Here is a 24,242-nt window from a genome sequence, read left to right on the forward strand (position 1 = left end):
ACGACTCGATAACGACTATTAAATTTTCTTGTTATAAATTTTAATAAATTTTCGTAACAAAATGTTTTCCATTTTTAAATCAAAAGTTCCCAAACCATCACTGTCATCAAGTTCAATTGCAAGTTCGCCACAAACAACCTCAAAAAAAGTGGACGACGAAGTGTCCAATAAATCAGCCAGTTCTTGTGACCCACGTGACCACTTGCTGTTGGACGCCGTTAAAACTTTGGAAAAAATGATGATCACCCAGCAACAACAATTCGCTCAACTTTACGACCTTTGCGAATCCAGATTTAATAAGATTGAACGCCAAGGGAAGCTTATTCAGAAGTTGGAGGCAGAAAATAACTCTCTCCACGACAGATTAAACCGTTTTCAGGAGAATGATACAAGTTACCGGGAATTGCTCAACAAAAATTTGGATCGTATGTTCAAGTGTTATTTATGTACATAGTCAGAAACACTCAAGTGTCAAAAGCTGATTTCACCAAAAGTACCCGTCAGAATTAAAAACGGATACGTACATTAGAAAGCCCATGCGATTTCGATTCCGAATCACTTTTCCATTCCAAATTATTCGAAAAAACGGCCCAAATAGAAAACTTTGAAATGAGGATGTCGGCGATTTTTTGCTCACTTCGAGAATGAGCAAAAATTCTTCAATTGAAAAATCTTTAAAATATCTCAAACTCAAGTCTGACGTAGCCAAGTGCATACTTAAAATGTGAGTAGAACCTTGGGCTACAACAAAACGTAAACCACACCCACCTAAAAAATCTTACATTGCCCCCAAAGCTTTCAAAGCCAGAACCTGGCAAATGAACGATATATTTGTTAAAAGTGACCCCAGAGACCAGAGGGTCAAAATAAAAAATCATTATGCAGCGCATAAATAACCTTGTGGTCAGGGTTTCGAAATGCGGTAACCATCATACGCTTACTACTTCTCAAAATTGAGAAAGATTAAAAACCCCCAAATTTTTTTTGCGAAATTTGTTTTCTTCCGAAGAGAGTTTTCCACTTGAGATCTTTCTTAGTTTTAACGTATATTATAACCCCCAATCAAGTTTTCTATACGCTCCATATATGTGAGTTGTCTATCAAAAAATAAAATCTTCACAAATGTCATCCCTGGATTTGCATGGAGCAAGTTAGTACAAAAAGGGGAAAAATTCCCCTTTTCTACAGAAATCATTAACCAAGGCCAACCATGACGTGGAAGTTGGCGTCTTTTATGGTGTAGAATCCGGGATACATGTACTACTCAAAAATAATGGTAGGACCTTTTAAGCGGTAGTTGTTCCAAAATACGATGCAAAAGTTGTCAAAAAGCGTTTTTTTCTCATTTTTGTGACTTTCACACACCGCATGGATATGACCACAACAAACAGACCACACCCCTTTCAGCAACGACAAAGGGCTTAAATTAAAGATAATCGCATGGTCTAAATCCCCCGAAATAATAAAGCTTTAGAAAAAATGATTACTCATATTCCCGAGCATTTTTTTCATGAAAACAAGTGCGTACTTTTGGCAGGGTCTGTTTGGCTCTTTTTTAGTTGGCCATTTTCACATAAGATATTAATTTTGATGATTGAGCATTGTTTCTGGATTAGAATTTCATTGGCTTTCCAGTGCAGGGAACCAGAAATTAATAAATGGAAAATTAGAATATTTATAGCGTATTGCATCATTGACACTTGAGTGTTTCCGACTATGTATGTGTACATACCCACTCTTAAAAATAATGTTATCCTTTTGATAAGTAAATCAGCTCTGAATTATAAATTAAGTGAACTTTATGAAATTCGGAGTAAACTTGTCTATTAAGTCTTTATGAAGTTAACATTACTTTGAATTTAGTATAGCTTATTTAATGAAGAATTCAGAGTGCATTTACTTTTCACAAGGGTAACATTATTTCTAAGAGTGTACCAGAAATTTTCGCACCAAGCTTAATACACTTTTTGCTTCAATGTAGTAATTATTGAACGGGTTAAAAACGTTGAGACAGAAATGTATGGAGTACAAGAAGAGAATATCAAGGGGAAGACGCCGATAACTCGCAGTATGATAAGTACATACATATAGTTTTGATATTACTTGATAGCTAATGGATATTTATAATCGTTAATTTAAAAAGTTTAAGAATCATTTCTTTTAATTCTGATTAACAGTGTCACTACAAGCGAATCAGGGAATAGAGAAAAACCATTTGTCACCAAAAATATTAAAGGTAAATCATTAACATAATTATTATCAGTAATTAACGGGTAGTAATTAGTAAAAAAAAAAAAATAAATGTTTATTTTATGCAGGATCAACCCTTGCCCAATGACGGGGAAGAAATTTTGCAGCATGGTCCAACACCACGTGGCAACTTAAAAATTCCTGGTAACATACATACATATACATATTTGCGAAATATATTTTTGGCATTTTTGGAATAAATTTCCTGACGTTAATTTCCATAAAATAATTACAGAGATGAAGACTACGAACATTCCTAGTTTACCTGGACCCAACAGCAGCGCACTGACTGGATCGAATGTAAAAAATACATACATACACTCTTAGAAACTTGGTATTGAAAAAAACCTGACGGTATTGATACGTGACTCTACCGCCTTGGTATTAAACGGTTATACCATATTGGTATAGAACCGGTATTGAAATTATACCTCAGGGTAATAATTTTAATACTAATTGGTATTAAAGTTTTTACCATGTAGTATTAATTCAATACCGGATCAATACCACGCGGTAGAGTCACATATCAATACCAACGGTTATTGATTTTTTTAAGAGTGTACATAACTGCATATTTAAATCTCAATTAATTATCTTAAAAAATAATTGCTCTAACTTACTTAGGAATTAACTCTGTCGCCCGCTGGAAGTTCTGCAAAAGCAAAACACTTTGAAAACCCAACCGGAACTATGGGTGAGAAATTAAATTATTCAATTTAAATAATTAAACTACAATGCTCCAACGATATCGTGCCTCTGAGGCACATGCTAAAAAGAAAGGACCGGTGAGGGGAAGCTGGAAACAGACGATTTTTTGCATTTCATAATTTATGGGTAGCCTCATACCTCCGAGGCAATTCACCCATAAATTGGTTACAGAAAAATTCACAAATTTCTTACAATAATTTTGCCCAACTTTTATAAAAGAGTCTTTTGAAAAGACGCCTTTAATATGAGCAAGTGTGAAAAAATGCGCAAGATAATTTTCTTTAGAATTGATTGTACGTAACATTTTACATGATTTTACAAAGTTGTCAAGCCCTGCGTGAATTTTAATATTCACTTAACAGAGAGTATTAAATGCACTCCTACAAATCCAGTATAAAACAAATACCAAGTGATATTCATATTGCAGACTACCACTTTGGTAGTAATACGGCGTAGAAATAGCTCGATATTAAAGTTTTTTCGTATTAACCTTTTAAAACGTACAGAGGCTTTTTGGCCTCCTTGGAAATATTGCATTGCTGCGGGAGGAAGTCTTTTAGCCTCCTAAAATTTTCGGGCTTTCGGTGGGAGCAGGTCAATAAACCTCTACAAATTTGTAGCTATGGTGCGGGAGGAGGTCTATTGGCCTCCAACTTAATTTTTTCTCCAGGGCGGAAGGATATCAATAGACCTCGTCAAAATTTTTTTTCATATCCCATAATAAAATTTTATATCATGCAATAATTACTTTAATTGATTCAATTTGCACAAAAACACTCGCAATACAAAATTGTGAACCTGTTGAATTTTCTATTACCACATTGCAAAGAATTACATGAAAGAATTTAAATGTGCAATTTATTTTAAAAGACTCAAAAAACCCTTCCCACAGTAACCGTCTATTCGGCGTCCCTTCTTTCACGCAACTAGATTTTCTCCTTAGAAAATTACTCCCGAACAATAACCCGTTAATCACAGTAAATCTCCCGCAGTAACGCCATGACACCGTCATTATACATACGTTTCAAAAGGTTAATGGGAAATTTTCACGTACAAAGCGCCACAAAGAAATAGTCTTCTCAGAATATAGACGGAACCAGAAATTCATGTTCCTCGGAGTCATGCATGAAATCTTTATGAAAAATTGAAAAACTGCAAATTGAAAAATAAAAATAAAAAAATCATTTAACCCTAAGCATAAAAAACTCCTAATAAACGTATTTTTGGAGGTAAAAAAATAATTTTCTGTGACGAAACACACTGGACTGTAAATAAATATTCGCCTTAATTATTTGCACATTTTTGATGTACAAGTCAAAATTTTAAAAAATTGTGAAATTTTTGTTTAGTTGTCTCTCCGCATAAGCTTCCTGACCATATCATACATATTTCTAACTTTGTAACTTCTCTCTTTATTATTAGGAATGAGGACAGAGGTAAACTTACCATTTACACTTTACGCTGCCAGCGTGCATTTGGGAAAACTGAACCAACCCATGGTAAAGTCCATCTTCAAACAATGCTATCTCCGGAGCTGGACGCCCACACAGGATCTTCTTTGCGACCTGGAATTTTACGATGGACGAATGGGACCTGACCTTAGAAAGAAGGAACATATTTATGTACCCGCGAAATGCAAAACTTGCCAGCTTAAATTTTCCTTCACGATTAAACACAAACCCCAGGAGGGCAACGACTTTACTCTGATCATGAGGTAAATTTCTTACTTTTGTGAATAGTTATGTATGTATGTAAATATGCATAATTATTTATGAAAATGTTTATTTTACAGGACAAGAAACGGAATATGTCATGCTCCCAAGTGAAAAAAAATATGTTGGAATAATATTTCTTGCTCACCGGATTGAGAGAAGTTCTAAAAAAATGTGTCTATCTCAAACATTGAATAATTTATACTATATAACCATATGTACATGCAATTTAATCATTACGAAAATCGTCTTTTCCTTGTCCACCACAATAAACTCGATACATAAATGTTACACAACGTATTATTTAATATTACATAAATTGAGGTAAACTTTTCTTTACAAATTTTGTAACAATCTACACTTTACAATTTATTTAATTTTGTAACAAGGATTTTTTACAACCGTTTTAATCAATCACAATACATACATTTGTATAAAGATTATTTATAATAAGCTAAAATTTAACTGAAACGAATTAACTATATACATATACATATGTTCCAAGTAATATTTGTTTTTAAATACATAATTAACCTAATTAAAGTTGAGTATTAAAATTGTGTTTATTATTTATCGCTTCGTTTCTCCGCCTAACAATGGGGACGCAATATTGAATTGAGATAAAAACCAGGCGAAATGTTCAACAAAATCATTTCCCATATTTCGCAGGAGAAGTTGAGACAGAGCGAGAAAAGTGAATGGCGGTGGGTATCCACCACCATCGTGCGTTAGGGTCGTATGCGCGATCCATTTTCTTACTCTGTTTCTCTCTCTGCACTCATTAGTGGCCAGAGTTTGTTATGGCTCTTGATGTATAAGCCACTCCCACAGAAACTTTGACCCCAAAAATCTCATGGTCCTAGGCATTTTCAGTCGGGCAACAAAAGCTGAAAATATAGCTCTTCTGACGGAGAAAATTCTGGCATCAGGTTGTCAGACTCAAAATGCCTAGGACCATGACTTTTTTAAGGATTTATGCATAGGTCAAAAAACCGCCAATTTTCGAATTTTGAAACTTTGGATGCATCAAAATGTCGGTATTCATGGGGAAATTAGAATTGCAAATGCAACTTGAGGTCTAATTCTTGTTATACCGAATGTACGATGGCTTTCTCATTTTTCTCAGTTTCTTTTCTCAATTTTTAAAGGGGGGGTAGTTGCATATAATTCAAAAATAGCTATGCTACATTGACGGTTGCACCAAAATTCTACTTGCAAATTTTTATATTTAATTCGAAGAAATCGATGCGACGTAGAATGGAACATTTCCCATGATATGTACCTTGAGTGAAATTTCTAGTTCAAAATTCGCATATACTATCTGTCCACGGCAAGTTGAACCCGGAGATATGGGAGACTAAACTCAGTTCAACGTTAATAAGCATGGGCCGGGATTTAGTCTTCCATATCTCCGGGTTCAACTTGCCGTGGACAGACTATATGTATAAAATCGTCCAAAATCGTGCCGAAACATGTCAGATCGGATTCGTCTCCTTAAATACATATAAATATTCCAATTTTTTCTATTGCAATTGGCACCCAACTGAACTCTACAATATATTACAAGTCGGATATGTACGTGTTCTTTTTAAAACTAGCATTAAAAATTGAGTAATTATTAACCACCACGAAAAATTAGTAGTGACACTGGAGCACTTGTCCAGAATTCGCGAAGTTTATAAGGTGGCCAAAACCTGTATTTTCACCATGAGCAACTCGTAAATATGTAGACCTCCAAGGTGAAAATATGCGTGTTTGTCAATTTCGCTATATGCAAAGTGGTACAAATTTACATATTTAACTGTCTGATGTATGCATGTGCACACAAATGATACTTCTCATACACACATCCAATATATATTTATTTATTAGTTATCCCTCCTTCGAACACAGTCAGATTGCAATCTCGATTAATATAAAAAAACCCGTCCTCCTTAAAACCGCATTTTAGCGCAAGATGACACACATACATACGTTAAAATAGGAGAAAATCTTGTTGAAAACCGGTGATGAATGGTACCTAGTGCCAGAGCTCGGCGGATCTCATATTGGATATTCGGAGGTTGAATTGGGGAGGGAGAATTTATCTATAATGGATATGGATATTTGGATACAGGAGGGCGAAATTTTTGTAAGGATGAATATGGATGGATATTTAGATATTGGAAGGGAGATTTTTTATTGGGATGGATATTTGGATAAGGGGGTGATACTAATGAAAGTGAGTGACAATAATGAAAAACGGAATCAATTCACACATCCAAAATTTTTATTTTGACAAGATTCTCAAGGTTTGTAGAGCTAATTTTTCAGAGTTTAACGGTCGAAGTCCGGTGTTCCTACCCCTCCCCTTTGCAGAGTGGGAGGAGCTTAAAGTTGCGAAAATAGCCTCCGTCTGCGATTTTTAGCTCAACGGCGGGTCAATATTTTTTAAAACGGTTTTCGCCAAAAGTTTCCTAATTTTGTTCTCTACAACCGTTTTCGAGCGTTTTTCGAAATTCACGAAACGAATTTCACGATTTCAAAATAAACCTATAGAAAGGTCAAGTCTCACATTACCCCATAAGTGGGGTATCGTTGGAAAGATCTCGGCGGGAGGGTTCAGAATATATATACTTTGTCTGGTGTATAACAACTCCTTGATGCTACAGACACAGAAGAATATTTTTGAGTTCTTTCCAATCTATTGCTATGTTAGCTCCCAATCTACTGCTGTGTTAGGTTATGGATGCTTGAAATCGTGAAATTACTTTGGAATTTAATTCGGAATCTAATTTAATCCGGAATTTAATTAAAAAATTCCAACAAAGTCGCAAAACGGTTTTGCCAAAACGCACCAAAATTTTTGTTTCAGGGATCGAAAAAACACTCGCAATTTTGTTCCAAATGGAGGAATGCATCGGAACAAAATTAACCGAGTACTGGACAGATACGAGGAGCGCGGAAATGCAGATTTCAAAAAATCAGTTTGCCGACCTACCCTCCTGGGATCGGTGAAAGTAGTGAAGAGAGTGGACATAGCTTTTCTCAAGAAATATTATTTACCAACTGCCACTTTCATTAGTATCACCCCCTTATTTGGGGGTGAAATTTTTGTATGGATATGGATGGATATTTAGACATTGGAAGGAGAGATTTTTTATGGGGATGGATATTTGGATATTCGGGGGTGAAGTTTTTGTATGGAATGGATTGGATATTGGAGGGCGAGATTCTTTTATGAGGAGATTTTTTAATGGATATGGACATTTGGATATTTAAATGCGAGATTTTTTCATGGATATAGATTTTTGGATATTGGTGAGAGAAAGATTCTTTTACGAATATCTGTATACACACTCGATAGCAAGAATTTGGCCTACATAGATATTTGGATATCAGAGGGCGAGATTTTGACCCAGATATCGATACTCACACGGAGATTGGGTATTCTCACCCAATATTCGCCCAGCTCTGGTCACTTTGGTTCCAAAACCAAATTTAGTGTCTTCTACTTGACCCCTCCACTCAAAAAGCTGCGTTCCTAGAATTTTAATCGTGCCAAACCCAGACCTGGTAAATTTATATGTGTATGTATTACAATTTCACAATTTAGTTCAGTTGGTAACCTATGTTCACCGAGGTTGGTAAAGTTGATTTTATCCAAACCTCAAAGTGTAAAGATATTTTTCAGAAATTGTGAAACCTAATTTTGACAGATATGTCCACCTCACAGGGAATGCTTAACATGGTAAATTTTTATGAACTTTGCATATTTTGTTTCATTTCATGTAAAGGATGGTTAAAATGTCACGCTACAATTTTTCGATGGGAAAAATTCGTAAATTTCCATTAGCTAGTGAAATTTTGTCTCCGAAATTCAACAGTTTAAGAATTTTGTAATAAATTTTGATAATAACTACTTGTAAAAATGTCCATCCCAAATCTTTTAACTATTGGAGATTTAGGGACTTTTCCAATTGAAAAAATTTTCCATTTTAGCGTAACATTTAAACCACCCTGTAATAATAATAATAATAATAATAATAATAATAATAATTTATTGCATCATAGCCAACAGCCTTTGCACATCATGAATGGTTACATAATATTGATATCATAAAATCGGAAAAAAAGTAAAAGTAATTATTGGTCAGAACATAAGTCAAAATATTTGGCGACTTTGTGCCAAAAGAGAAATAAGTTATTCATTAATTTATCACTATATGAAGCAGAAAAAAGAGCAACAAAAAGTTGCATATTGTTAAATTCAGTTGGATTATAATTAGGAATTAATGGGTAAATTAGTGATTGGCGCTCAGATTTTAATGAAGTACATGTAAACATAAGATGTTCAACAGAACAATTATCACTGCATAAGGGACAACTTGAATTTAGAGGGATGTAGAATTGTCCGATTTTAACACTAAATTTATTGAGGCGCAATTGGGTCATCAAACTGCATTTCTGCATGGGGTGGTTCATATTGAAGTATCCTTCTGTGTCAGCTTTCGGTTTGATGAGTTGGTAATGTGGGATGAAGTTGGATTTTTGCATCCTCACGACGTCCTGATTCCTAAGATGTAGCTCATAGTTTGTTAGGAGAGTTTTCCTCATGGTCACTAGGGAAGTCAGAGTTAGTGGAAGGTTTTCACATCTTGCGATCTTGAGTAGATTAAGGAAGTCTTCTCCCCAGCAATGGTTCCTTTGCATTGTTGACGAGTTGAGCCGTGTCCACTTCATTTGCGTAATCATACATTTTCTTACGGGGAGTCTTCTTTTTTTCTAAATATTCGCTCCCAGAAACCCAATGTGTCGGCAAGATGTTGTACTCTTGTGTCCCGTGCACCAGTTTCCAATCGCACAAAGTAATCAGGAGTCGATGGGGGAAGTCTGAGTAGCTTTTTTAGGAAACGGATTTGTATTTTGTCAATGTCATCTATAAACTTCATGGCCCAGATTGATGAGCCGTAAAGTAGAGTAGCCCGCGCAATGGAGTTGAATAGTTTAAATTGCGTTGATAAGGGTGGAGCAACAGATCTTCTCGTAATGTGAAGGACTTTCACTACGGCCGCAGTTGCTTTTTCTTTGAACTCTTTATGGGCTAGATTGAAAGTCCCGTTTCTATGCATAGTCACTCCTAGATAGGTATATGAATCTACAATGTCAACAGCATCTTCATTCCATTTGAAAGATGTGAGGTCACGTGATCTTCTCTTGATGAAGACGACAATTTTCGTTTTTGAAATATTGCATAGCAGACCGCGGTCCTTAAAAAACTTAGCAGCAACATTGATTTTTCCCTGGAGAGCATCCGCAGGATTAGCGACGATAACGACATCATCAGCAAACATTAGAATGTGGAAGTCGGTTGATCCAATTTTGACTGGTGAGATGCCACTTCTTTGCAGTCGGCGTGCAAGGCCATCTATGAAAAAGTTGAAGAGGCATGATGATTGCGGTTCTCCTTGTAAGACGCCTTTTTGGAATTGAAAGGACGCTGTTAATCCATTTGGGGTGAGAATCTGCCCACTAGCTTTGCTGTAAAGTGACATCAGGACTTTCAGGTACTTAGAGCTCACTCCCCGCTTACTCAAAACTTTCCACATTCTGTCATGAAGGCAGGAATCAAAAGCCATTCGTGCGTCGATGAATATAGCGAATAACTTCCCACATGGATTACGAAGTTTGGATTGAATAAGGGTTAGGAGGCAGAATATTTGCTCTAGAGTTTCCATCTTTTTCCTGAACCCAGCTTGAAATGGTGAGAAGTGTCCATGCCTTTCTGCCCAAGTCTGTAGACGATTTGACAGAATGGTGGTAAAGATCTTTAGGATCGTAGTGCCAAAGCAATGGGACGATAGTTGGAGGGAGAATGCGGGTCACCTTTTTTGAATATTGGTCGCAGCATGATGAGAGTCCACTCATCCGGAACGACACCACTGTTGTAGATGTCATTAAATTTTGCTGATAGTTGATTAATTGCTGCCGGTGTCAACGCCCTCCATACTTCGTTTGGTATACCGTCCTTTCCTGCTGCTTTCTTTAACTTCAGTTTTTTAATGGTGAGGGAGACTTCAAATGTGGAGATTTCGTGATCAAGTTCTTGGACTTCCCGTGGCGTGATTTCAATGGGGTATCTGCTACCTTAGAGTAGCAGATACCCCATTATAGAAAATAACGTAGAGTAGAACGAGTGACTTTCTGTCGCTGAAATTGGATAACTGCCTAAGCAGTGTGGTCTGAATTCACGAATAGCTGCCCAAAATGTTGAGGAATTTTTATGATTTAGTAAATTCTTGATCTGTTCCTGCTTTGTCAACTGTTTTTTTCCCCCTCTTTAACTTGGTGTACTCGGCACGCAGTGATTGATAAAGTTGATGATCTTGTTGTTTGTTTGAATTCCGTGCTACTCGCAGCATTCTGCTCACCGTGGATTTGCTTCGTTTGCACTCGTCGTCGAACCACTTCGGCTTTTGTCGGTATGTTGATGGGAGTTGGATGTTCTGAGTCATTCCGAGGGAATCTAGGGTATTGATCACATTTGATAAGATATCAGTGGTCTCAGCACACTTCTTATTTAGCGTCTTTCTAAATTCTTCGCACTTCTCGGGTTTCCATTTGGTCTTATTTATAACACTAGTTTCAATGCCCTCATTACTGGATGGCGATGTTGATTGGGTTTTGGTGGAAAGGTTGATATTAATTGGTTGGTGGGTTGAGACAATTGATTGTTTAACACGGAAGTGATTGATATGCTGAAGTACGGAATCCGATGATATGCATAGATCAATTGAGCTACGACCATTGGCATTTTGAAAAGTAATATCTCCGTTTAAGTCTCCCTTCCAAAATCCGTTAAGGACAACAAAGTTGGCAGATCTGACGGCTGTCATTAAATGCTTCCCGCGGTCATTCATTTGCATGTCTTGTGATTGTCGGGAATAAAATTCTCCTTCCATGAGGTTGGGGAGAAGACCGATCCGCGCATTTAGGTCACCGATTATTAGTGTATGTTCTGTAGTGTTTCCAATTTTCTCTAGAAGGTCGCTGAATTCAGTTTCTCCATTAGTATTAGGTGCGAGATAAGATCCAATAATTGTGAGTGCTTCATTTTGCATTACGTTTTGTATAGTAATTTCGATCCATCCGCTTCGCTTAGTAATAACTGTATGTTCTAATTTATTCAATATTCCAATAATAATTCCTCCTTTTCTTCTTCCTCTCAGTGAATCTTCCGCGTTTTGGCACACCAGTGTGTGCGTAGAATTAAAGCTCGAGAGCTTAGCACATGCTTCCTCTTCGGAGCACCAAGTCTCGAGAAAAACAAAAATATCCGGGGTTTCCTTCGTCATATATTCAAAAAAATCGTTATCCTTATTAATTAATCCGTCAACATTCCACGCAGTTATGTTCATTGTCAAGTTATTTTTTAGGTGTGATTGTGCAAAAGGCGGGCTGAGTTCTCATTGGCGTGGAGTGGGGCGGGGTTGGTTGTTGACAGATTGTCGTTTTTCGATAAGTCCAGTAGCTTTGTCGTAGTCATACCAATCTTGGCCGTCCAATAGTAGAGATTTCGCGTATACCTTTACGGTTGCAGCCACTCGATTGTCTATCAGTTCTCGCCGTAGCCGGAGGAGAGCATTTTTCGTTTCTCGTTGTGAAGGTGAGAGATCATTTTCAATTGAGATTCCAAGGCTTCGAAGCTTCAAAGCATTTGCAAACAGAAAGTTTTTATCGTTTGAAGAGTTGAATATTACGAGTATCTTTTTGCTCTTTCCAAGTTTTCGTATGTCAGTAATGATGGGGGTGGCGCCACCTAGGTTGTTGTAGATTTTACTTATTTGATCTCTGGCGTCCTGTGGGCCTTTGGCATCAATTCCTTTAAAAATGAGATGATGAGCGTTGACTTGATTGTAAAGGTCGTCTACCATTTTTTCCAGAGAGTCAATCTTGGTGTTTTGGTGTTGAATTATTTTCGCTTGGGCTGAGACTTGGGAGTTGAGATCCAAAATCTGCTTTCCCCAATCCTTTGTTCGCGCCTTGACTTCGGCCACGTCGGTTTTTATTTCTCGGATATCTTTCGCGAGGGCAAGGAGGAGATCTCTAGTTGAGAGTTTTTCGATGTCGTCGTTTTCTTCGTAATCTTCCTTCAGCCGCTTCGAAACTCGTCCTTTTGAAGTCGAGAATGAGGTGTCAAAGTTACTACTCAGTTTTGTTCCTCTCGAAGTTGGACTCTTCATCTCATCGTCCGTCATATTGAATGTAAAGGGATTCCGTTCCACTTCCCTTCCTTTGGGGTGGAAGCTGACTGCTGTGACCGGCGAAGGCAGCGGTTTCCGTTCCCTTTCCGTTCCCTTGGGGCGGAAGGTTGTGTCTGGTGTGACTGGCGAAGGCAGCGGTTTCCGTTCCCTTTCCGTTCCCTTGGGGCGGAAGGTTGTGTCTGGTGTGACTGGCGAAGGCAGCGGTTTCCGTTCCCTTTCCGTTCTCTTCCTTGAGTTGGAAAATTTTGCTCGCTGAGTTTGGCGGGTTGACTGGCGGATTTGTCGAAGACTAGACCCCACGATATATTCGATTCGAAAATCCAAATTTGAACAAATGCACTTATCGCTAGGGTGGATTGGGAACTTCTGCTTGCTTCAACACCTCGATCACAACTCCTAAACCACCCTGTATGCATATACGTAGATTTGAATATTTATAATAATTTCTAAATATTTGTAGGGATTTCTGTTACCAATTATATTCTCAACTTTGCCCACAATGGGTTTGACAGGCCCGGTTTGGAGTGAAAATTTTGAACCAAGTACGAAACAAGAAATCAGATTCAGACCTATGTTGTATTCTACAATTTTTTTCAAAGGTGAGTATCACAGTATTTCGGTCCATGGATTTATTTTAGTTTCTGTGTTTAGTTGGATTTATTGTGTTTTTTTTGTTTTGTTTTAATGGGTTTTGTTTTTAATGGTTTAATCGAAATCGTGTCATAAAGTATATAAATTCCTGAATCCTGATCCTGAGACATTTCCCCCTCCACAGAGATACTCTGCAATAAAGTGCTTAAGAAATATTCAACAACAACAGGTTCCTGGCTGACCGTTGAGAAATCCACACCGCCAACAAATTTGGCAAGAATATAAAAATGATTTTTTTTAAATTTTAAAATCTGAGAATTTTCTGTCCGTCTTTAGGAACGAGACGGATCGAAGGTCCCCTTCACTTCAAAACCGACTACACGGAAGGCACGCCAGAATATTGATAATATGCCATTTATTATTTATGGCGGGTGGTAAGCAAACTATGTTTTTTCTATGGTTTCCTTTGCCCGATATATGACATATTTATCTGTCATTTTGACCCTATAATTTGTCTCAATTCCAATGTTCCACCGATATTTAAGGATTTATGACAACTTGGATTTTCATGACAATTTGAACTTAGGAAATTTAAAATCTCTAGACTGTCAATTTGTCTATGACATGTCATAATGGCGCAACCCTACTATTTTGTGCAAAAAACACTTTCACTTATCATAAGCTTATATTTAGCTTGTTTAATTTATTAATTAAATATTAACATATTTTATTACTTACTTGCATTTCTCACAGTTCCCCCAACGGCAACAATTTTGGGCAGTACGGGTCAGGTGGGAATAATCGAATCAGCAGTGCTGTATTGATGTCGCTAGCTGGTGGCGGGCTGGGTTGATTTCAAATGCTTAAAATCATCCAGTAGGGGGCAGTATCAACTAAGATTACACTTAAGATTAAGTCAATTATGTAATTTCTACCATACAATATATTTATGTTTGGTATTACAAATAAATAATAACTAATTAATTAATTATTTGGTACATTCATCTAATTGCATCACATTTAATTCCTCTTCGCCCAAATTGCCGAGATCGTAAACGCCAACAAATTCTCAATGAACGAAACCTTCGTCTGCTTATCCAACTGTAAAAATCTATAATCAAACATTCCCGCATACAATATCAGCTTCCGCATCGCATAAATCCTCATTCTCAAACACCTCCTCGGACTAAACTTCTCTCCAAAGCAGGAACTCAAATTAGGAACTAGGGTTGCCCCGGGTAGCGGTACTACACGGTACCCGGCTACCCGTTACTCGGCCTAAAATTTTTGCCGGGTACCCGGCTACCCGGCTGGGTACCGGGTAATATTTATATATATGTAAAATAAGGGGGATTTTACTACTTTTTTTGGAATGTGCAACAATTTTATGTTTTAAAAATTACGTCAAATTTCTGCAATGTATACATCATTTTTAAGCTCCATACCAAAGTTCGGAAGAAATATTTTGTAAAAATTGTATGGGTCGCCTTCTCTACGGTTACACTTTCTTCCCCCAATCCACCAGCACGACCCCACAGGTCAAGTAGGTGATCGATGTAGCCTTTCTTGAACTTGTTTCCTATATCTTTGTCCAATATCCATATGGTAAAAATCCAACTACTCAGGCTAATGATTCGAGCTAGAAAGTGGATATTACATAAATGAAAGAATTATGTTTGACACATAAAGAGCGTATGCATTCATGTCTTATTTATCATCGCTATCATTTAGCAAACTTGTTAGGCTTAAAAAAGTAATTTCTTGAGGGGATTCGAATCCTCTCACAAAGCAAATTTTGCGAGACTTTCGAAATAATATCCTGCGAATCCTGTGATTAGCAAGATGGCACTTCGAAAGTCTTGCAAATCAACTAAACCCGTCTATTGTGATCTTTTTGTCATGAATCTTCGCAATTTCTCTGGCTGATGATCTCGAGGATGAGCCTGCACAATTATCTTACGAAACGAACGATGACTTTTTAGCAAAAGCTTTGAAATCTTTTGCAAGTTATGCTTAATATGCGAGATATACAAATTGAGTGATTGATAATTCATTGACGTGAGTGCGCTCAAAGTAATTTTAAATTGGTATGTTTGATAATTTCCAAATAAGTGTTGGCCAAGGTTGTACCCATTCTTCCCAAATATATTATTTTATAGCAGGTACCATTAATGAAATTCATCGGATTATATTTTTTTGTAAGGTTTTTCGTTTCAAGAAATAAAATTGAATATTTAAATTACCCGGCCGGGTAGACCGGGTACTTAAGTATACCCGGCCGGGTACCGGGTATCCCGACACAGGCCGGGTATGCTGGGTACCGGGTAACTACCCGGTACCCGGGGCAACCCTAGAAATGTAACAAATCAAAAATCTCACCTTGCCCCAAGAACATACTTGACCTCGAAAGGTCAAGGGTTGACCTTTGACCAAAGTATGCTCCATGGTCGGAATCGTTAGGTCCGTAGCTTTCCAAAAATATACGGTTTGTGGGGTTTCGAGCGAAAAAGTGCACTGACCTTTGACCTCGGTTTGCGCTCGAACCAGGTCACTTAGGGCTTAGGGACCAATATATTTTTGATCAGCACCTCGGGGTGTACAACATATCAAAATTTGGGGCAAATATCACGGGGGGGATTTTCTCATAAGAAGGGTGCGTCCTCCTTTTAAATAAAAAAACCTCGGGATATCCCATCCCGACCCTCGGGACAGGTCTCGGGACGGGATGGCCTCCATCCCGTCCCGTCCCGAAAGTCTCATCCCGGTCAACGTTTGGGGCGGAACGGGACAGCGAAATCCCGTCCCGTGGGAAAGCCTAGTCACGGGGAAAGTGATACTTTTGGGGCACAATGAGATTTTCGCTTATATAAAGTTACATTCAAATTCTTAAATTCTTAATTTTATGCTCCAATGTTTTTCCTAAATAAGACAAGTATTTTCTAGACTTATGTAGGATATGAATTATACAATAATGTTATGTACCAAATACACCCGTTAAGGGGCCGTCCATAAATTACGTAACGCAAGAGGGGGGAGGGGGGGTCATGGGAAGTGCGTTACTAATTGTTATGAAGGGGGTGGGGGGTATAAAAAACTTGTTACGTGACACATTTTATAAACTGGACTAAAATTCGCCAAATACGATACGCCGAGCATATTGAATTCATGTCATCCAAAAGATTTCAGTGTACGCATGTAAATATACATTTTTTATTAGTTTTCCAGGTGTAAATTGAGAAAAGGTTGCATTACAGTGGGGAATTTTAGGGCGGAACCGGTCAAGGAAAGGGGGGGGGGGGGTAACGAGTCCATCGTTCGCTCTGTTACCAAGAAATATACGAAAAAATCTAGTTTATTTTTACATAGATATGTACAACCAGATCAATTCATTTGCAAAAGTTTGCGGTCAAACTTTGACCTTAAATATCTCAAAATGGAGTAACCGAAATGATCTGGTTGTATAAGTAAAAATAAACTGAATTTTTGGCTCTATTTTGTGGTAACAGAATGAGCGATACCCCCTTTCCTTTCATCGGTGCCGCCCCAAAATTCCGCACAATGCATTGCGAGTGCTAAGTAAATCACCTGTGGTGATATCAAATTTATGTTACGTTACGAAGGGGGAGGGGGGTAGTCGAGAAGCGTTACGATGCCGTTACGAGGGGGGAGGGGGCTCTAAAAAATGACGATTTTTGCGTTACGTAATTTATGGACTGCCCCTAAGTACTAAACAAGGGGATGGTTACCAGATTGTAGCTGGACAGCATGTTTCAGCCAGGCCCGAATTTCTTGGGCAATAAATATACATATAGCATTTTGAAGTTGCCATTACATGATAACTAAAATTGTATTCTCTTCAAATTTTTAAATTTAGTTGTTACAACTCTCAAGTTTAACCTGTAACGAAGACAATTGTCGTTTTACAAGAAATGGTTTAATTCGGGAGTAAGACAAAAGTCGTCCTGAAAAATCGTGGTCATGGCGCGGAAGGAAGACAATTGTCGTTCCTAGGAGGTCATTGATTTTCACCATTTTGTCTCCGAGACCTAAAATTTGTTGCAATTTTGAGGGATTTCTCCTATGCCTACACAAGGTGAAATTTGAAAATTTTCTTCCCGAAAATTTGGATATTTCCCTATACATCGCAATGTTAAATTTTTCAGTTTTTCGAGTTTTATTAAAACTGCTGAATTTCTCCTATCGCGCCATGACCATACTTATAGCGTCCCCGATTTAATGCCTTTTCTTGTTGTTTATCATACAATTACACGTTGAAGGGTTAAGTGGGTGTAGGTGCGCAAATTTGGTCATGGCACCAAATCTTAAAAGCATTGGGCAAATAGCAGGTTTTGGTGCAGCTCTCGCCAAAAATTCCGCGAAAGCGAGAATTTGCACCGCATGTTCTATGACAAAGTTTTAGTTTCACTAAATTATCTATCGATTAAGGCTATTCGGAAGGAAATCGAGAGGTGACAGTAGTTGAGATTCCCTTGTAAGCTTTGTATATTTATATTATATTGAGTGACAAATGTTCAAAGTCATTTCTGATACAATACAATCATGGTAAACAAGGACAATATCAATGTAGCGTAGAGCAAAATATTTAATCCATCTACTTAATTTTTATTTTATTCATATACTATTTAATTACTACTCTCGAATGTAGTACGCAAGATAGCAAAGTTAAATAATACAAAATATTGCTCTACCTTCTTGATTTTACTTGTATCCTGTCAGCCTTAAGCTTGCCTTTCTCGATTTGCTCAAGCCCCTTCCGCTGGCACAGGTTTGCCCTTAATTTGATGCATCGTGTCGCCCATGAGCGGACAACTTTCTTTATTTCGTACTTGTGCCCCTCAATCAAAAATAAAATTAATGCCAAACCCACAAGGACTCCAGAAAGCATAAAAATTGTTATAATTGCTCCTCCCGTTGTCAATGGGACTACCGGAGGGGCCGTATCATTCTCAACGGGTTTTCTCCTAATCCACATGTTCCTAGCCATTTCTATCTTTAACCGAGAGTAAATACCCGAAGAAACCAAGCTCTGAAAATTTCTCTGTACAGCCGACACTCCCCTAGATTTTGAACTTCGGCCGCCACCGATGAACCACCACCCAAACCTGCCAGTGTTCAAGCGATCCTGTCCAAAATGAATTTTTTTGGACGGATATTTACTAGACAAGAAATCCATCTCACTAACTTAGTCAGCCTGAACTGATTCTGATATTCCAATGAATGCACTTTTTTCTCCACAATTGATAATATCCCGCTCTACCAAGACTTGAAGTTCATTCGTGGAATAGTTTCTCCGTGCCAGATCGAACCCTTTGGGTAATAATTCATGCACTGGATTCATAAGGAGCAGAAATAGAAGATCTTCCTTCTTAAAATTTGGGACTATACCATTTTTTGAGATTAGGGGGATAATTCTTGAAAAATATAGAAATTGGGCTAAGAGATTGTAGTGCCACATGTATACTCTAGACCCCACATGCCAGCGTGAAATTTTTATTGGGGAAGAAGGCATTCTGAAACAGTTGTCAGATGCATTATGATTTTTAATGGTTGGAATTGGATTAGCAACACTCATTTTGCCCCAGTACGATTTGTAACGTTCAAATTGCGTAGCTAGTTTGTGAAAATTATCATCCGAGTCATCCAAGATATTCCTGTTTTGACAAATGAGGTGTTAAAAATTTTCAGATCGAGTTTGCTTAAGTGGGGAGTTTAATTCTGAAATCATTAACCCGCTATAGCAATTGGTAAATAGAAGTGCGGCCGGTGCCCAAGTGAGGAATATTAGGCGATAAAACAGCGAGTTCCCAATAACCTCCGGCACTGAAGAGAAATCGTCAAATAATACGGAAATGAATGATAGCCAGACCGAATACGGAGAGTGCATATGCTTCCTGGTAATGTAGAAATACAGAGCGATGAATATTATCAGCAGGCTCACGACCAAACCGAGCCACAACATCGGCTCGAATGGCGTCAAGTAAAAATAAAATGTTATATACGATTCGGAATAACAGCTCAAAAATTGCAAGCCACTAATATAAGTGAATTCGTTCAGCTGCCCGCCGTCACTCCGGTATAAGAAACGAGTTTCAATACCGAGTTTTGGATATGTGTGGCTCGTAGCTTCCAATTCCAAGGATGCATTCGTTACAGCAATGATAGTTACTGCCATGTACAGTGGTATGGAAGTGGAGAAGTCACGACGGAATGGATTGGTTGAGTGGGGTGGCAAATTTTTATTGCTGAATCCACGATTGCTTTCGGTTTGCTCCAAAGAAATATATTCTGCTAACCAGATTTGTGATGAGGCTGCCACGGCAGAATAATCTCTCAAAATATTATCTGCACGCTTAATGACACAATTGTAATTTTCTTTGTTCTCAATAAAATGTCCGCTACGCTTTATGCAGAGCTGTGACCTTTGGATGTCCCATTTGTTGGGCAGTCGAGCTACAATGAAGTTCTCAGCAGTGTTTTCATGTTTTGAAAGTCTTTAATACTAGATCCAATCCCATAGTCGTTGGGACAATGGGGTAAATATTTTTTGTTGAATGTAAAAAAGTCCAATATTCTCCACTAGACTTGACATCATACAAGTCACTACCACTAAAAGCATAGTGGTAGCGTGTGCATAATTTAAGCCAGTCTGTTAGGTCTTGTTTTCCGTAACTCTTTGTTTCCTCCGTTTGAAAAAGAAATTTCGAAATCAAAATGCTAACCTTGTTTATGTCTGGACGACTTCTGAGAATATTAAAGAACAATGCTTTACACAGATTGTCAGTTTTGCGATAACTCTGCATGAAATATATGGTCCTTGGGAGATAGGAATTTTCCAAAAAGGCGAAGCTATCCGCGGAGGTGGTGTCGTGGAAGATTTGAACGTCACAATGTTCAACGCCGTTCAGAAAATTGATTGGGATATTGATGTCGTATTTCAAATTTATATACCGATCAGCGTCCGACAACAAAAGCAATGAAATGCTGACGAAGTAGTGGATGAGGGACATGTTTTTTTTAAATTGTGATCCAGAAATTAGGAACTTTCATATTCATTGCCAAAGTAGAATCCTATGGAGCACTGGGTGATAGATTAAATTTAATTCGGACATGTAAACCGCCCGGTTTCTTGTATTTAATATCAATTTGTATGATTTGTTGCGTGTAAATGAATAAAATTTTACCTTCCTCTCATCTTCACGGTCTCCGGTGCCATGTAGAGTAAGCATATCAGATATGACACCGATACTCTAAGAGAATTTTTATTGTGATTCGAATACAATGAATACGTCAAAGTTAATATCGGTTTGCTACTCATCCTCAGATTTCCCACATATATTTTTAACAAAGGCAAAACCAGTAAGCCACCTTAACAAAGCGAGTAAATAGTTACAAGGCCAAAGAGTGCATTCGTTCATTCCTGTTGAAATGTCGACAAACGTGAAGCCCAGAAGGTTCATGGTAGCGCGTAGCTGTCCGAATGGATCGTGCAGGCAGCTATATTTACCGCCAAAAAGTTTAATATTTTGGTTTTATTTGATTTTTTAATGGAACTGGGCAACTTGAAGTGTCTAATTTAAAGAGCCGCTCAATTACAGATGAAAAGGTCGGACGAAACTATATTAACCTTTGCAAATATACCTTTAACCAATATTACTGGTCAGAGATGTATCTTTGTTGGAAGTGCTACTACAAGTCCATCATCTCAAATAATGTTAACCATCTGCCGTGCTGGGCTAAACAAGCATGCATACCTAAAACTATATTGCGAGTTTGAAAGCTCTTAAGACGATTAGGGATTCAAATTACACAAATACGGTTAGCATCATGAATCATATATGTACATATGTAGATGTATGTACATACATGTGCACATACCAGAGAAAACCCTTCTTATGAAAATTGCCTTGTTAGGTACATGTTTCTTATTTATTGCTTAATTAATAATGGGGGCACGAAACATATTCAACCCAGAATCACCAGCCTAAGGTTGAAATATCAATTCTTTAGAAATAACATTTAGTGCAGAACTTGTGTATACGTGCAAAATTCAGAGAATTGAGCAAATTCTCGAAAACGCTCGCTTTTTCGAAGGAATCACTGCGACAAAAGTCTCAGTTGCTGCCATTAGGCACAAAATCAACCATTTTAGCGATGAATATGTGGACCCTGTAATAACGTTGTTATTATAGGAATCCTCTTTAAAAGTGAGGTTGTCACAAAATAGTCTGGGCTAAATATGGTTTGCGTCCCCATTGCAAGTTACAAACTGCCTTTAATCCCTGCACAATTTCCTTCACTTATTATTAACAATTTCTTTCCTCCCCTTCATTAATTCCGCTTCGCCAAAATCGCAGAGATCGTAAACGCCACCAAATTCTCTATGAACGAAACCTTCGTCTGCTTATCCAACTGTAAAAATCTATAATCAAACATTCCCGCATACAGTATCAACTTCCTCATCGCTCTTATCCTCATTCTCAAACACCTCCTCGGACTAAACTTCACTCCAAAGCAGGAACTCAAATTAGGAACCTGTTCCGGAACAATTTTAAATTTCTGAATCGCCACGTGCGACGCTTCGCTCATATACGTCAACGGAATCAGGATGATCTGAACTACAGACACATCCGCCACCGCGATGAAGGGGACGACCCAATAAATCGTGAGGGGGATTAAATTGTACGCAACGATTGTTAGATACCACGTGATAATTCCGGAAATCATGGTCAACCCGAGCAGCCCGGCGATCGCGACGTCGGAAAGTTTCTGGGAAAAAGCGAGCACAATGTGGCCCATGTCGTGGACCCGAAATGTCGCCGTTACCGACATTTTCCCGCGGGTGTATTGGCGAATAAGGATTAGAAGAAAGTCGACAGCAACGTTTCCCGCCACGTAGAGGAAGGAGGCGATTTGGAAGAATTCGAGTAAAGGAATGATCGATAAGATACAGCGGATGGTGGAGATGAGGATTTGATGGTTTTGGAAAATTTTGGAGGGGAGGATATCTTCAAAAACGTAGTAGAATGGATCTAGTTTGAAGAAAAGGACGGAAACGAGGCCAACGAGGGTGAAACTGATGGGGAACAGGCGCATGAAGAAGACGGCACAGCGGGTGAAGTAGGCGGAGGTTCCTTGCATGGGAACTTTGGATTCTGTAATTGTAAAAAATAAATAGATTGGAAAGGTTTTTATGTAGTAGGAAATCTCGAAATTTCGTGACGATTTTTTAAAGCATCAAAATATCTACGCACGTAAATGCACTCTGAATTCTAAATTAACTAAACTGTATCAAACAAAGAGGAAACTTAACTATTTATTGAGTTAACGTTAGTCTAGATTTATTTTAGTTTACGTAAAATTTAATTTAAAGCGCATTTACTTTTAAAAACTGTAACATTATTTGCAAGAGTGTAAATTACATAATTATGAATACCTTCGTGCACTATTTTCTCCACGATGATCGCATTTTCCCACGACGCTACCCCAACTGGGCCGTCCATAAAGATTAAAACCCCACCCCCAAAGCCCACCATGCTGCTCATGATTCCCAAGAATGCTTGAACCAGGACGATCTCCTTGCTTCGAACGTTCGTCTCCTTGACGAAAACCTCCCTCAGGCAAACAATTAAGCAGCAAAACGTTGCAAAAAGTTGGAAACACATGGTGCCATACCAAACCCGTAACTCTTTGAAATTAACCCAATACACGAATTTCTTTTCATTAACATCCCAGATGACGGGAAGCCTCATAACTCTCTGAAATAGGGAGGCGTACGCGTCTAACGCGAAGATTGCGGAGTGGGTCGGCATTTTTAAAGGAAGTTCTAGAAATCTGGTAAAGTCAGGTATGCAGGTATTGATTTCTTGGTAATAAAGTTGCTACCGCCTGGGATTAGATTATATTTATGTACGGGTCAGTGAAAATGAGCTACCGATATGGTAAAACTTTAATATCGCGTTAGTATTTGTACACCGAATTAGTTATAAATGCCAGTTGGGTACTATTTGAATCCTGGTTTTCTAAGAGAGTGGATAAATATTTTTGACCTATGGGTTACTTTTTTGGAGAATCTTAATTGTCACAAAAGTGCACGTGGAATGATATTTATCTTTAATACATACATAGTTCCATGACCACCTTTTTATATAGATGACCAGCTAAATACCAACTTATAAACTTGATAAACAGCTTAATAATATATGAGATGGCTTAATTAGGCCTAAGAAATTGCTGGAACTTTAATATCAACAATATTTCTAGCTTAATTAAGTTTGGCAAAAGTTTGTATCTATGTAAGGCTTCATTTTTAAGTTTATTGGGTGCATGCATATTTGATGGTTAATTCGGTATCCAATTTAAATTAAGCATCATCCTTAATAAGTTATTAAGTGTAGAAATTCGAGAGGAAAGAAGAAATTAGATATTGTACAATTAAAATTGATTGGGTAATTTTTTAATCAGGTTCCGAAAACGAAATACCTAAATACGTTTTTGTTATTAAGATAACATACATAAATATGAAAAAATAGGAGGAATTAGATTTAATAGGAAGGAAATTATGTAGGATTTAAATTGTTGGACAATTTCCATGACATGATTTCATGACATGATCACTTTTTTGTGATGAAATTCGTTTTTATGAGTGCATACTTTCAACCAAAAAGGGAGACTTTTTTGTAGCTTTCGGTACCTACAGTGTTATTTACAGAGGTAAACC

At 37.8% G+C, this 24,242-nt stretch overlaps 1 protein-coding gene across 2 annotated transcripts; it reads left to right on the plus strand.

Moving 5' to 3' along the window:
- LOC110854432 lies at nucleotides 1-5,154 on the plus strand. Of its 2 annotated transcripts, none has more exons than XM_035855260.1 (8): nucleotides 1-425; nucleotides 1,982-2,077; nucleotides 2,178-2,236; nucleotides 2,319-2,394; nucleotides 2,486-2,550; nucleotides 2,875-2,944; nucleotides 4,381-4,672; nucleotides 4,751-5,154. In XM_035855260.1, exons 1-8 carry the CDS (start codon nucleotides 62-64, stop codon nucleotides 4,782-4,784), a joined length of 1,056 nt encoding a protein of 351 aa, XP_035711153.1. In that variant the 5' UTR covers nucleotides 1-61; the 3' UTR covers nucleotides 4,785-5,154. The 2 variants fall into 2 exon arrangements, with proteins under 2 accessions (XP_035711153.1, XP_035711154.1); XM_035855261.1 differs by having other exon boundaries at nucleotides 1,982-2,068; nucleotides 4,751-5,153.
- The last annotated feature ends 19,088 nt before the right edge of the window (nucleotides 5,155-24,242 follow it).

Source organism: Folsomia candida, unplaced genomic scaffold (genome assembly GCF_002217175.1).
Source record: "Folsomia candida strain VU population unplaced genomic scaffold, ASM221717v1 Fcan01_Sc010, whole genome shotgun sequence".
Lineage (NCBI taxonomy): Eukaryota > Metazoa > Arthropoda > Collembola > Entomobryomorpha > Isotomidae > Folsomia > Folsomia candida.